Source organism: Panulirus ornatus, chromosome 14 (genome assembly GCF_036320965.1).
Source record: "Panulirus ornatus isolate Po-2019 chromosome 14, ASM3632096v1, whole genome shotgun sequence".
Lineage (NCBI taxonomy): Eukaryota > Metazoa > Arthropoda > Malacostraca > Decapoda > Palinuridae > Panulirus > Panulirus ornatus.
Window position 1 is genome coordinate 3,299,306 of NC_092237.1, and position 12,857 is coordinate 3,312,162.

The 12,857-nt window shown below is 41.7% G+C and overlaps 2 protein-coding genes across 3 annotated transcripts in view; both read left to right on the forward strand.

Moving 5' to 3' along the window:
• Positions 1-1,064: 1,064 nt before the first annotated feature.
• LOC139753170 (uncharacterized) lies at positions 1,065-6,274 on the forward strand. The gene is made up of 7 exons (XM_071669354.1): positions 1,065-1,388; positions 1,860-2,059; positions 2,686-2,874; positions 3,652-3,756; positions 4,530-4,607; positions 4,889-4,969; positions 5,268-6,274. Exons 1-7 carry the CDS (start codon positions 1,151-1,153, stop codon positions 5,427-5,429), a joined length of 1,053 nt encoding a protein of 350 aa, XP_071525455.1. The 5' UTR covers positions 1,065-1,150; the 3' UTR covers positions 5,430-6,274.
• A 2,320-nt stretch (positions 6,275-8,594) lies between these two features.
• Positions 8,595-12,857, forward strand: part of LOC139753168 (uncharacterized) — a 157,320-nt gene continuing 153,057 nt past the window's right edge. For both annotated transcript variants that reach the window (XM_071669347.1, XM_071669348.1), the window contains exon 1: positions 8,595-8,952. The gene's annotated coding sequence lies outside the window, so the exon portion shown is untranslated. The remainder of the gene's footprint in view (positions 8,953-12,857) is intronic.

Here is a 12,857-nt window from a genome sequence, read left to right on the forward strand (position 1 = left end):
GCATATTACCGATAACCTGATGTTATATCTTTTTTCTCACTTTGGCCGTAGCATCTGTTTTTTTGATGTATAAGTCGATGTCAACAGTCAGCGGTTCAGTCATACATCAAATGAAAAACAATATAGTGCTTTATTAAAGTAACGAGTGGTGGATGTCTCCAGTAACAGGTGCGCAAGGTAATCAATATGGGCGCCTCCAAGCATCAACGATATGTAGAGTAAACACCAGATGTACACACTGATGACTATATGGTAAATCACAGACTAATCTTGGGGTCATAAACACTGGATAGACATAGGGAAGACACACTTTAGTTAACGCAGAACTGGCTCTTACTGTTTGACACACTCCTGGATTCAGCAGCAAAATCAATAAGCTTATCGTATATATTGTTATATTCATATGTTGGATTTTCTACCCACCAGCAGCTAATAGTCTTTAACCTACAATCTTTACCATCGGTAATACATAAAAAAAATGTCATCTATTAGTAATAATGTTTGGTCAAGCTAGAAGTTGCACACATTTGTTAAGTTAGCTTTTCTCATTTTTCCCGTGGTTATCCCTTTACATCCTAACTCCCCTCCCCATTGTTACAAAAAGTAACAAAAAATCTCTTAAAACGTGTTGCAGTAATTTGCGGAATATTGCAATGATAGCAAAACAATACTTCTTGGAAGATCTTTATTGTATAACATTAAACGATCACTCACCTGTAACACAGCGAGCAATAAGGTTGGGTAAATCTATCGTTGACATAACAACATGGCAACATTCAACACCATCTTATTTACCACTCCCATAGAAATAAATACCTCCGTTTTTCCTGTAACTAGGCGTCTATAGCCATAGCTGCCTCTGCATGAGATTATCTGATACAATAGAAATCATTGAAGTGCATGGCTTTATATAATCGATTACATAATTAAGACATTTATCTCATTATTGACTGGGTAATACAGACTTCAGGGGAAGGAAATATTCACAAACATTATGATCTCGCAGGGGAACATTATATGGTAGCCGGCAACAGGGGTAATGCTGTGAGACGCTCCGGCAGCAGTACCTCCCGAAGTTCTTGTTATAAACATTAAAACCGTTTTAGATTTGACCGATAACTTATGCAGTAGGTTTGTGCTGTTTGACACGATGCGGCTTGTAATGCTACTCAGATATTTTAACGTGAGGATGACGATGGCCAGGGTAATGTGTCGTGGACTAGCCAGCTTCGAGTTTTGGTTGACGACGTGGTTATGTGTAATGTTCCTGGCCCACCTAGCCATCACAAACACCCGACTTGGCCACAATCAGCACCACAAAGGCCAGGTTGAGTTCACCTTCCTTCCCTCGCCTAATACGACCAACGCATCCTCCCTTTGTTCAGCAAGTAAGTCATAAGCAATGTTTTATTTTTTAGTTGGTGTCCATCTGGCGTTGTTCACCCACAGTGAGGTACGCTTGAGTTGGCCTCTATGTGCTTCCCCGAGGTTAGATATCCTTACCTTTTCATGTGAGTTTATACAAGGCTTGATTACGTGATGGTATCAGTTGCCTTCGGCGAGGTTGTAACTTTAGAATTTGATATGATGAACGGGAGTGCGTCTCAACCGTCCCAACAAGGAATTTTCACTGGAGACGAGTCCAGCATTTCCCTCCTGTTTTTAGCGCAGTCGTCGTAGACACAAGCCCCATTAAAGGCATCTTAGGGTTATATTATATAAAAGTTATGCTAATATTTTACTGCTTTCTCTTCAGTGTGCCTCTTAGCTCCCTCAGCGTTTGCATACTCCAGCATGACCTTACGAAATGACTATTGTACGTCCACAATATTTGTCTCACGCCCCTCGTGTCCTAACAGAGTGTTTCCGCCAGCGGCTGGTTGCACCTCTCCTCTGGAACACTGCCCGTGTGGTCAGGCACATCCGCAGCCTCATCCAGTACCCTCCACACCAACAGCCCTACGCCCACGCGCCTCAGCCCCAAACCTACAAACCTCCCTGGAATCATGCATCCCTCAAGTTGGAGCAGGACCTGCTGAGGATCATGGGCGCCAGAAAGGTAAGGCCTTTTATTATTTTCGTTATTGTGATCATTGTTCTTCTTTGGGAGGAAATTGTTAATAAGTGATTATCATTAATTGGCGACATCCAGTAGAAAACATTCATTATATTGACACCATAGGATACTTTATAACAGGATGAACCAGCCGAAATATAATACTGAAGTTTACCTCATGATACTTCTCTGCGTCTCCATCATTCTGCCGAAGTGTGGCTCTTTGCACACGTTCTAATCATCCTTAATGACTCATCTTCCCTGTTATTGTAATGCCTGACCCAATATTTGTAATGGTGGCGTCATAATTGGATATGATGCTCCAGCTGTTGAGTAAACATGACTGACCAATATGATTCTCTGGACATAAATGCATTTGAATGTGACAGCCTTTACATACGATAAGTTTCAAGTACTGACGACTCATTTATTTGGAAATCTTTTATTGTAAGGACTAATAATTTGTTTAGGATCTCTTGAGTAAGATGACTTAATCTTTAACTAAGATAACTTTAACTTTGATAACTTTTGGATTAGATAGCACATGAGTACGATCATATAGCCTTAGAGTATGATGGCTAAACCCTTATCGTACGTGGATAACTCGTTCGGTATGTTGCGACTTATAGGGCGGCGTGTACGTGGTGGTGGGCGCGGGTGGTCAGCAGTGGCAGTACATGGCGCGGCATCTGGAGGGTCGAGGGTGGCGCGGACTGATGGTGGAGGCCAACGCTCACAACCTGGCCCAGCAGCAGGCTGCCCACGCCCGTGCAGCCCTACTCTGCGCCTGTGTGACTTACGAGCCTCTTCTGTTAACGGTAAGTCTAGTACTAGGTGAGACCCATGTCGTCCAGCCTCTTCTCTGCGAGTTCAGTTTATAAAAGGCACAGTGGCCGGATCGTGTCCCATAATGGTACCAGGCGACCTTGTTACCTAAACCGACGTTCCCAAGGTCAGCTGAGTCATGCGTTTTAGTAGCGCTTGTATCATGTCCGAGAGCACTTCACGAGTAGCACCACAGGGAAGATGGCAGGACTTGGAGGCCATCTCCACCAGTACTGATAAAAGTATTATACCGTTATCTTTTGACATATGTGTGTGTAAAGTGTGCTTGGGGAATATCATGTGGACGAGTGTATACCCTTAGAATGATAACGTTATAGTGATTGTCTTGAAAATGTTCGGGAAGTTAACACTTAGGTACTCTCATTTAATCCTTATGATAACGTAATCCATATTAACTCAAAAGTAGACCTATACCTTGTGCTGATTTAGCCTAATATGATATTCAAGCAGAATAATTCAGGTCTTAAATAATAAGTTTTAACCCATGATTATGATGATCTTTCTGTTAAATGCAATAACTTGAAACAGTCTGACATCTGAATCTTCGAATGTAACAGACATTTGAATCCCTTATAACGCTGAATCAGGGAAACCTCTACCGCTGTGTAGTTTGTTATATGACTGTACAAGTTTCGCATTGTAGGAGGAATGAATTAGTGTCACACTAAATCTGTAGGTGTGGTCACACCCAATCTATTGAGGTGATTATTAAGGAAAGTTTGGACTGAATTATTTGTTTTCATTCACAGCGGAGGCTGTGGCGCCCCTTCGGGGCTGACCTGCCGGGCGTAGGAGCAATGATAAAGCAGGCCCAAGAGGAGCACGTAATGCTCGAGGAATACGTTCCTGCTCAGGTCAGGCTGTTTTACTTTTTGTTTCTGTTTCGTATCACAGACCAATGGTAGGTTTTGGCAAGGTCATGTTTGTTCATGATAGTGTTACATAGTACAGGTGCCCTTATGAGATGAGATGATACAATGTGGAATGGTACTTTGCTGGTGAGGAGAGCAAAGGGGGTTAATGGATTTGCAGACGATGGAAATAGAGATGTGGTGGAAATATGAAAACCTGGTGCAAGGATTAGTTATCTGAACGGTTGAAGTACGAGTTGATTGTTAGATGATAGAAAGATCTGGAGTCTGGACAATAGCCGTAAATGTTACGTGTTGATATGGAGGGTGAAGGGGACACTAAAGATGGTATTACTGGTAGGAAGGATTCATATTGGTCCGACGAGGCAAGGGTTTTAACCCTTGCTGCTGTCATACAGTTATGAATTATGACGTTTATCTTTATTATGTGATATTAATGGCAGGATTATGTTATTGTTTGAGTATGACTAAATAAATTGCACATTGATTCATTTTGTATTGCCCTTTCACACGTTGTGATAGATAGGCTTTCGTTTTATTGTTACACGCGCACAGCAACAAAAATCTATTTTGATGTGAATATCAAAAGGTTTTTATGTAAAGTTATTGTTTTGCTCTAAATTTTAAATCTCAGGTGATGTAAATGACCATTCACCACAAATAAAACAGTCAGTACAACACCTGTGTGACCATCTGTTAATTATACATGCAATATTTACACGGACTTTCATAGCCTATTCGTATCTTCGTTTTAGGAGAAGGCTCTCGGCGTTACACATGAGATGACATGTTATCCCTTGGAGACTGTGGTGCTGGCTCTACGTGCCCCTACGGTAAGTGTTGGGAAGGGGGTAAAGGTAAAGTAACAGAGGGGTAAAGTTGTTATTATGGAGGAAAGCAGAGGTTAAGATCCAAGAGAGGTGGGATTAGGTAAGGTGGTGAACATGTTGGCTAATGGAGGGTCCAGACTAGAGTAAGCAAGGGAGAGTAACATATCTTTATTAGGTGCATGACATTAAGGTTTGGTGTGTTACAGTGATATCTGGAATGTGGCAGTGACCCATTGTGTATAACATTCACTTTTGGTGTATGACAGATCTATCATTGCCCACAGGTTGACCTGCTGGTACTGGACTCCCCGGGTCTCGCAGATGACCTTCTTCAGTCCCTGAATCGAAAGCGCTTCAAGGTCAAGGTAGGACACACACACACACACACACATTGAAGCATGAAAATATATGTACTTATTATAGTTGTGACTAAAATCGAGTCAGTGACATAATAAATACTGCATTTAGCGTTAACCTCTTGAGCACGACGGTATGATCTATAGATATGATGGCTTTTGACTTTGGTCATGAAGTGTTAAGAGAAATACATGTCCGTCATACTCACGACTTGTCTAATCGTACTCAAGAGGCTAGTATTTTTCCTGCGTGAGTTTTCTCTTTGCATTGGAGCGAACTCTGAGCCTCCGTCGGGGCCTTCTGCAGGTGGTGGCGGTGCGAGTCCAACGGTTAGAGGACGGCCAGGACGAGACACGCTACACCCAAATGTCCGAGGAATTGGGGCTCCTTCAGCTGGCCTGGTACGGGTCGTACGTCGTCCTCGCTCACCCCTCCGCCAACCTCCACGTCCGAGTCGTACGCTCGTAGCTCGCATGTTGCTGGAGAACGTAACCTGACAGTTTCTGGTTCAGGGGACTTAGCCGACAACAGTTTTGTTGATGTATGAATAAATTGGGTATTCTCTGTCTTGTGGCACTGGTAACAAGATTTGAGGAACGTTTTACTACATTGTATTACCCCCCCCCCCCCTTCCACGCCCACACCTAACTGCTGTAGTGTGGGCAGGGCATTACAGACACTTCCCTCCCCCAACATGCTTTAGGGTGGGCAGGACATTGTTGGCTTTCGACAGTGTTACGAGTTATTCAATAGTAAGTGAACATGGGGAAGTTTCAGGGGAGGACTGAGGGTCCATCTTTCAGTATACAGTACAGAACAAGCCTAGCTCATGTAAGAGAATTGACCCAGCACGTCATTAGTTACGATTGATTTTAACTTTGAAGTTTTGTGATTTTTTTAAAGAGAGTTGATACGAGGTAGTCCACAGTCAGTGTCAAAGGAGTGTTTACATTGATCTTAGAGCAGCATGCCTCTATTTTACGAATTTTCTCTATAAGGTGAGATTGTGATCTGTACCAGTACACAACACAATTCTCCACAGCGTCACGTTGAGTATTTTTCCTTTGTATTTCTTTTTTTTTTAATTTTCCAAAAGAAGGAACAGAGGGGGCCAGGTGAGGATATTCCAAAAAAGGCCCAGTCCTCTGTTCTTAACGCTACCTCGCTAACGTGGGAAATGGCGAATAGTTTGAAAAAAAAAAAATTTCTTCTTTTAGGTTAGAAAGACGAAAGATTATACTACAAAGGAAATATATTTGACTGTCAGGGAGTACATATATTGCCACAAATGTTACATACCAAAAATATATTGTTATTATGTAATATATGTTTTTGTTGTAGACTGTGGTTTCTCGCTTCATCCTTACGGAATGACAGACTGATGATAATCAATACAAGGTTCTATAGTCATGATAACATCCCCTTCCATTGGTGGATGGTGCCCATGAACGGGGCAACACAAACCAAACATCTGGTCGCGCAGGGGAACGGTACGAGGACTCGACCACTGGAGGTTCAATATCTCTTGGGGACCTGTTTTTAACGACTTGCTCCGATCACTTGGTGAGACTCTCCGGGATGACTTTGCCAACCCTCCTTACACTATGAAGGTCTCTCGTCAGGTCCTGTATGAAGTACGTTGCTCCTTCCCCACTTGACCTGACTCACTCAGCAGCAAGACCCTCGTGGGAAGCACAGCTTGCAGCCACCACTAACTTCTTGGTGTCCCAAAGTGGATTACGGATAACTCTCTATAGCCCTATACAGGAGATAACTCCTAAAACTGCACATTGCATTAAGAAACAATGATAATCTTGTGATATTATCTTACCTGGCCTCGGACTGACACGTTCAGCGTGGCATGTTGGAGGGCAAGAAAACCACGTGATGGAGGCCCCTGCCTGCTTGACCACCCTGGCAGCAGACCTCGTAAGTAACGTCGATAATGTACTTGTTGTCTCACCTGATATTCCAGGGTTTGGGAGGCCAAGTTCTTGCATTCCAGTGATGCCAGTTGGAACTGGTATTTTTATATTACGTTACGAGGTATGTTATACCAAGATCGTATGTATTATTCAGTTAAAAGTAATAAACCAACATGCAGTACAGAGAAGAGAAACAACAAAGAAATCAAGCACTTCAGATCTGCATAGTGCAAGTAAATTAACATAGATAACACAACATGGGACAAATTTACCGTAAGCTTTTCAAAAATAAGATAATCTTCTTTGATTACCTTTATGTTGGCAGACTCGCATAGTTACAACTATATAGTGAAGCGACTGTATGCAGGCCCCAGCCATGTCCTCAGGTCAGGCCTTTAAAACCCGATTGAATTATTGGCAGCCAAGTGATAACAGGTGTTTGACCTCTTTGAAAACATTGTGTAACATGATAAACATGACCTGGAGTCTATTTGCTCTTGATGACCACTAAGACCATCATTAATCACTAAGACCATATTTTGTCGCACTGCATTGTAACAACCATGACAAGTAGTACAGCCACAGAAACAGTCGCCAGTAAAACGTGGTATCCGCAGCAACACTTAAGTAGCATGATAATTTACCAGTGTGAACTATCGTAGCACCACACCAAGATTATCACTAAAAGTTTTAATTCCCTCTTAAATGGAATCATCGTTCTGAAAGATGGGAAGAAAACCAACCTCAAACCAACTACGATACTTTATAAGAAACAATATCGGTGCTAGTGATGCAGCAGCACAGCACTGTGGCACTACTGTGGCACAACAGCGAGTTAGCAACAGCCCCGTACAAGGATCAGCAGAAAAGCTTTCATAGCAACACGTAAAACAAGCGTCACGGCAGTTACCCTGTAGCCAGACAACAGGTTCGTAAGTATTACAACAGTTGGACAGGACAGCGTCAGCAGAAGAGAATTCTTAACGCAGCAGGTTTAACAATCATAGCAGGAGTAGTGCAATAGGATGAGCTGCGATGGAGGGCGTGTATCCCTGTACCACCTACGGCACCACCTGAGCGCCACCTACTCCGCCTGCGCCTAAACAACAAAGACAACATTTTCATTCACATGTTATGGGAACTACACATACATTTCCGGCTCTTGTTTCAGAGATAAGTCACCTCTTCGCGAAAATTATGTGGAATGATTGTCATTAATTAGTATGCTTCGATCGATGAATACAAATTTATATAAGGGACAAAGAGCACGGAAGGATTGGCCTTAAAGTTTCGCATGCGTGGTACAGCGCCAAGCACTTCTTTTGTTGATATGTCTGGTGACAGTATTTTTATGTTTTGGGAATACTAACATTTTTAGTATTGCAATTCTTATATTTTGTACTGGTTGGGAAAACCCAGAAATAACTGGTATATACTGATTATCCTACAAGTTGTCCGCTTGTTCCAGTAAAAGTTGCCAATTATCGTCGGCGATAGTTCTCTAAGATTTCATATCTGCTTCTCTTCTTCAAATGAAGTAATTATAGTATGTCAGTATTTCCATGGAATTGATATGAACTTCATCTAAGTGAACCGAATGTTAAAAGTTGAACCTAAGTAACGAAATTATGTGTGTGTTATAAGTAAGTAACTGTCAACTGTATCCAGGCAGACCTACACCAGCTGACTCCGGCAGCTGAGGCACCGCTAGTCGCGATCTGGATGGTGTATAGGGTGTATTTTCTTGTCTTTTATGTGTCTAACAATGACGCGCCAGGAATTTTGAATGGACATAGTAGAGTGGAAAACGAAATGAACTATAACAAGTCGCGAGGGACCATTCTAAGGTGTTGGCACTGAAGAAATGTGTGCCAACACAGAAAATAACATTTGTTTTCACCCCAGGCAGTTTCAAGAGTGAGGCCAAAACTGTTTAACCTATTCCTTCACCTCTCGATACCCGAACTTGCTGATGCCCTCGATTGATTCATGATATAGGTCAATGTTTAAATGTCTGTTTGATAAGTGATATCAAACAACACGACCAGGCCATCAAATTGTCAGAAGTGAGTATTATATATTGCAGTACTTCCGCTTTTATAGTTTAATGCACGAAGAGCATGTACATTGGTTACTTTATAGATGTTTGTAGCAGAGTTGATGATCGATTTGCTGTCTGGCCTGGTGGAAGACTGCCTGAAGGAAGATATAACTTAAATTTCTTGCAGTTAACGTCTACAGAGAGCAAATACGTTAGCGGTTAACCCCGTTATCTTCTGTTTATTTTGGTAAGCATGAAGGTGCTTGGGTTGCACGACCAACACAAACTCGGTGCCGTTTGAATAATTTTGAAATTCTGAACAGGATCTTTGATACATTTTAGACGTTCTTGTTAGTAACGCTACAGCAAGTATGTTATGTGAAACCTAATATTATTAGGAGGTTTTGCAAAAGCGGTGGCCATGCTGGATGTATCAACTTTTTCGTTAACTTAATTTTTTTCCGACTTCATCTTTTGTTACCTGCTTGGTGCATCTTGAGGCAGATGGATTTGTTTTTTATATACGTGAAGTGTATTCGAATAGATGTTATTTGTCCAATACTGACGGCAACCATCTCATCCGTTTGTTGACTTAGATTCTTAGAGACCAACAGAAGAAAGGTTTCTTGATGCCTAGGAAAACGTGCAAAACAAAGAGGAATGTGAAATTCCCATCACAGAGAGTCTGTAAATGATTACAGTTAAGTATGGCTCTACTATGTAGCTATAAGCATCGTAAGTACGTATTTGGTATCATGCCTTAAAAAGGCTTGCCTATTATTAGATTACCTACACCATAAAATGAATAAGCTGCCTTGCTATAATTACGATAACAAGACTTAGACGAATTATACAGTACTCCATCTACTTGTGCTATACCGGAAAATGGATATTTTGCGAGGAAACTTGAAAACTGTTGTTGTTGCAGATATCTGAATTATAAGCCAGTGTTGCAAGGAAGCCTTTGTTGTTTCATGCAAGTTGATTTGAATCCTGGTGGGACTGTATGACCCAGTAGAACTGGGTAGGGCTTTGATGTTCATGGTAATTTGTCTCATGCACTGAAAGTTTACAGTATAACGTGCGCAAGTTCATTTCATGACGATTAAAGCAATAGCTATTAGTAACGAGAAATTTCTGAATTTTATGGAGGAGGAATGGCAGTTTGGTGAAATGTAAAGCTTTTTGTTTTCAAGATTCGCCAATTCTCTGGTTGTCTCGGGCCATTGTCACACTGAAGGTCCGCTCTTTGTGGAACCCAAAACCAGACTTTGAGTGATATTTCACGAGCTGGTGAAATTTTGAGGCCTCTCGTAAGCAGACCGGCATAAGGTTCTTTTGTTTTACAAAATAAAGTAACCGCTTGTACGTGTCTATAGTTTTAGTGGTGCTTTAGCGTTTAATTAAGTGTTCCGATTTAGGTTGTGTTAGGAGCCAGAGAAACCTAACCTAAGCTAACCAAATCCTTTATGTTTCATTTATGCTGCTATCCCGCAGTTTGCATGAGGTCTAAAGCCTCGCTCAGACTCGGGTCATTCAGTACAGTTGGAGGATTTTCCGATCTACAAGTATATTTACTTCGGTGTGATATCATTTTAATCTTCAAATCGAACATATAAAAGTTCAGAGTAAAACTTTTTTCTATCTGTAAATTAATGTTTTGCGTTTATATCTTTTTGTATCTGGCTTCTATAGAATTCGCCGCTCGGAATTCAGTATTTTTAGGGTCTTCTCGCAGTGCAGCGTTTTAATATCGCGTATGTAATTTTAGGTTTTATCGTGTTTGCAGCGTTGCTGCGATAATTGCTTTTGTTGTATGACGTGTCATATGAACGTATATTTTGCATGTGGATGTATTATTTCCCAGGCAAAACGGGCACGACGCAGATGTACTAAGAACTGGACGGGATTGCTGGACGGTACGAACAGTTAACGTATTGAGCGCCTACACTTACGCTTATGCAAACACACACACACACACACACCATATCAGCACGTATCGATAACATGCTTCCTCACTCTGCGTCGCTTGAGAGAGGAGAGGATGACCCAGATAAGGGGTAGTCGCAGGCAGGCGCTGATATGAAATAGAAACAGAACCAGTATGCAGTGTTATAAGCCAGGTGCATTTTTTTTTCAGATCGTTGTGTGAATATGGCAACAGTTTGACAGAACCTCCACGTTAGCTATAAGTGGACCGCCAGATAACATACTATTGAACCACCACATAACGTCACTGGATCATCAAATAACAGACCACTGGACAGCCAAATAAGATATCAGTCGACCATCAAATAACAGACCACTGGACCGCCTAATAACGCACCAGTGAACCACATTAAAGCAAACTATTGGACTGCCAGATTTCAGCCCACTGGACTGCCATATAACACCACTAGACTGAGTAGACCACTGGACCAACCACTGGACCGCCAAATGATATACCGCTGAACCACGAAATTCAGACCACTTGACCTTCAGATGGCAAACTGTTGTTGGACCACCAGATAGCAAACCACTGGACCACTAAATAACATATCGTTAGACTGCTCTTTATCACAAGTGAACCAGATACCACAATCACCAAATAACCACTGGACCGCCAAATAAAACCACTAGATCGCTAGATAAGATCACTGGACCGCCGAATAAGACCACTGGACCGCGAAATTTCAGATCAACGACCACCTAATAATAGATCAGTAGATTACCTTAGACCACTGGACCACCAGCAAAGACCATTAGCCCGCCAAATAACATCAATGGACCGCCAAGTAACAGATCACTGAACCGTGAAATAAGGGCTTTTGGACCATACTTAAAGACACTCGTGAGAGTGAAGAAGTAATCGAGTAGAGACACGTGCTTCTGGCCGTAATAAAACAGGCCTTTGTTCCTCCAATCTGAGCCATCTTGACCCCTACGTCCCAGGCGCACAAGGTCGATACGTCGTGTTACAGGAGGGTGCCAATTGTCGCTGCTACTTTAGCACAGTGATAAGGGCTATATTAAAGGCGTTTGTACCGCATGGTGAGACTTCTCGCACGTCTAGCTGAGGAGGTCCTCCTAGGTGTCGGAGGCTTCTTTGCCAGTGAGGTCTTCTTAGCTGGAGGAGTCCTAGCTGAGGAAGTCTTCCTAGGTGGTGACGTCCTCCTAGCTGACGATGTCTTGATAGCTGGGTAAGTCTTCCTGATATTCACCTTTTCATATTTGAATTATGACTCGGGCCTTGATGTGGACTATCGTCCATGGCTGGAGCCTCCAACGTTTGAAAAAAAAAAAAAAAAAAAAAAAAAAAAAATATATATATATATATATATATATATATATATATATATATATATATATATATATATATATATATATATATATATAAGATAATTGTAGTCATCGTAGCCAGGTAGGGTCTTGGGTGGAGCGATCATCGACCGGGAGGGTCTTCGTCAACACGCTGTTGGGCCGCCGACCAACGTACTCCAGTTAATTGGCGGCCATTACATCGCTCTGTCATGCACGCAGACATACCGCTAGTACGTGATGCACGCACGCGCCACGCACCCCGACCGTGCACGCCTTTGTGTATGTTTTTTGTTGGTTATTAGTGTAAAGAAATGTTTGGTAGTTTGTGATGTTTGAGGTAGGCTTGACCTCTGTCTTTTGTAGTTACGATGTAGAGGCCTGATGACCTCGTTAGCATTAGTTTTCCAAAAACACTAAGCAGAAACATTAAGTTATTTTACAGAATACTTTAGTATTTCTTCATAGAAACTCTATGTTAGTTCATATTTCCATATCATTGTATATTAACGTATTTGTCTCTATACGATTATATATTAACTTGTCCCTCACTCTATATCATTATATATTAACCTAAATATCTCTGTATATGCTTTTATATTGCAAAACCTATACACCGTTGTTTATTGTTAT

Coding starts and splice junctions, on each gene's coding strand:
- LOC139753170 (XM_071669354.1), top strand. CDS start 1,151: ATGCGGCTTGTAATGCTACTCAGATATTTTAACGTGAGGATGACGATG. Junction 1,389..1,859: donor ATCCTCCCTTTGTTCAGCAA/GTAAGTCATAAG, acceptor GTGTCCTAACAG/AGTGTTTCCGCCAGCGGCTG. Junction 4,970..5,267: donor GAAAGCGCTTCAAGGTCAAG/GTAGGACACACA, acceptor GGCCTTCTGCAG/GTGGTGGCGGTGCGAGTCCA.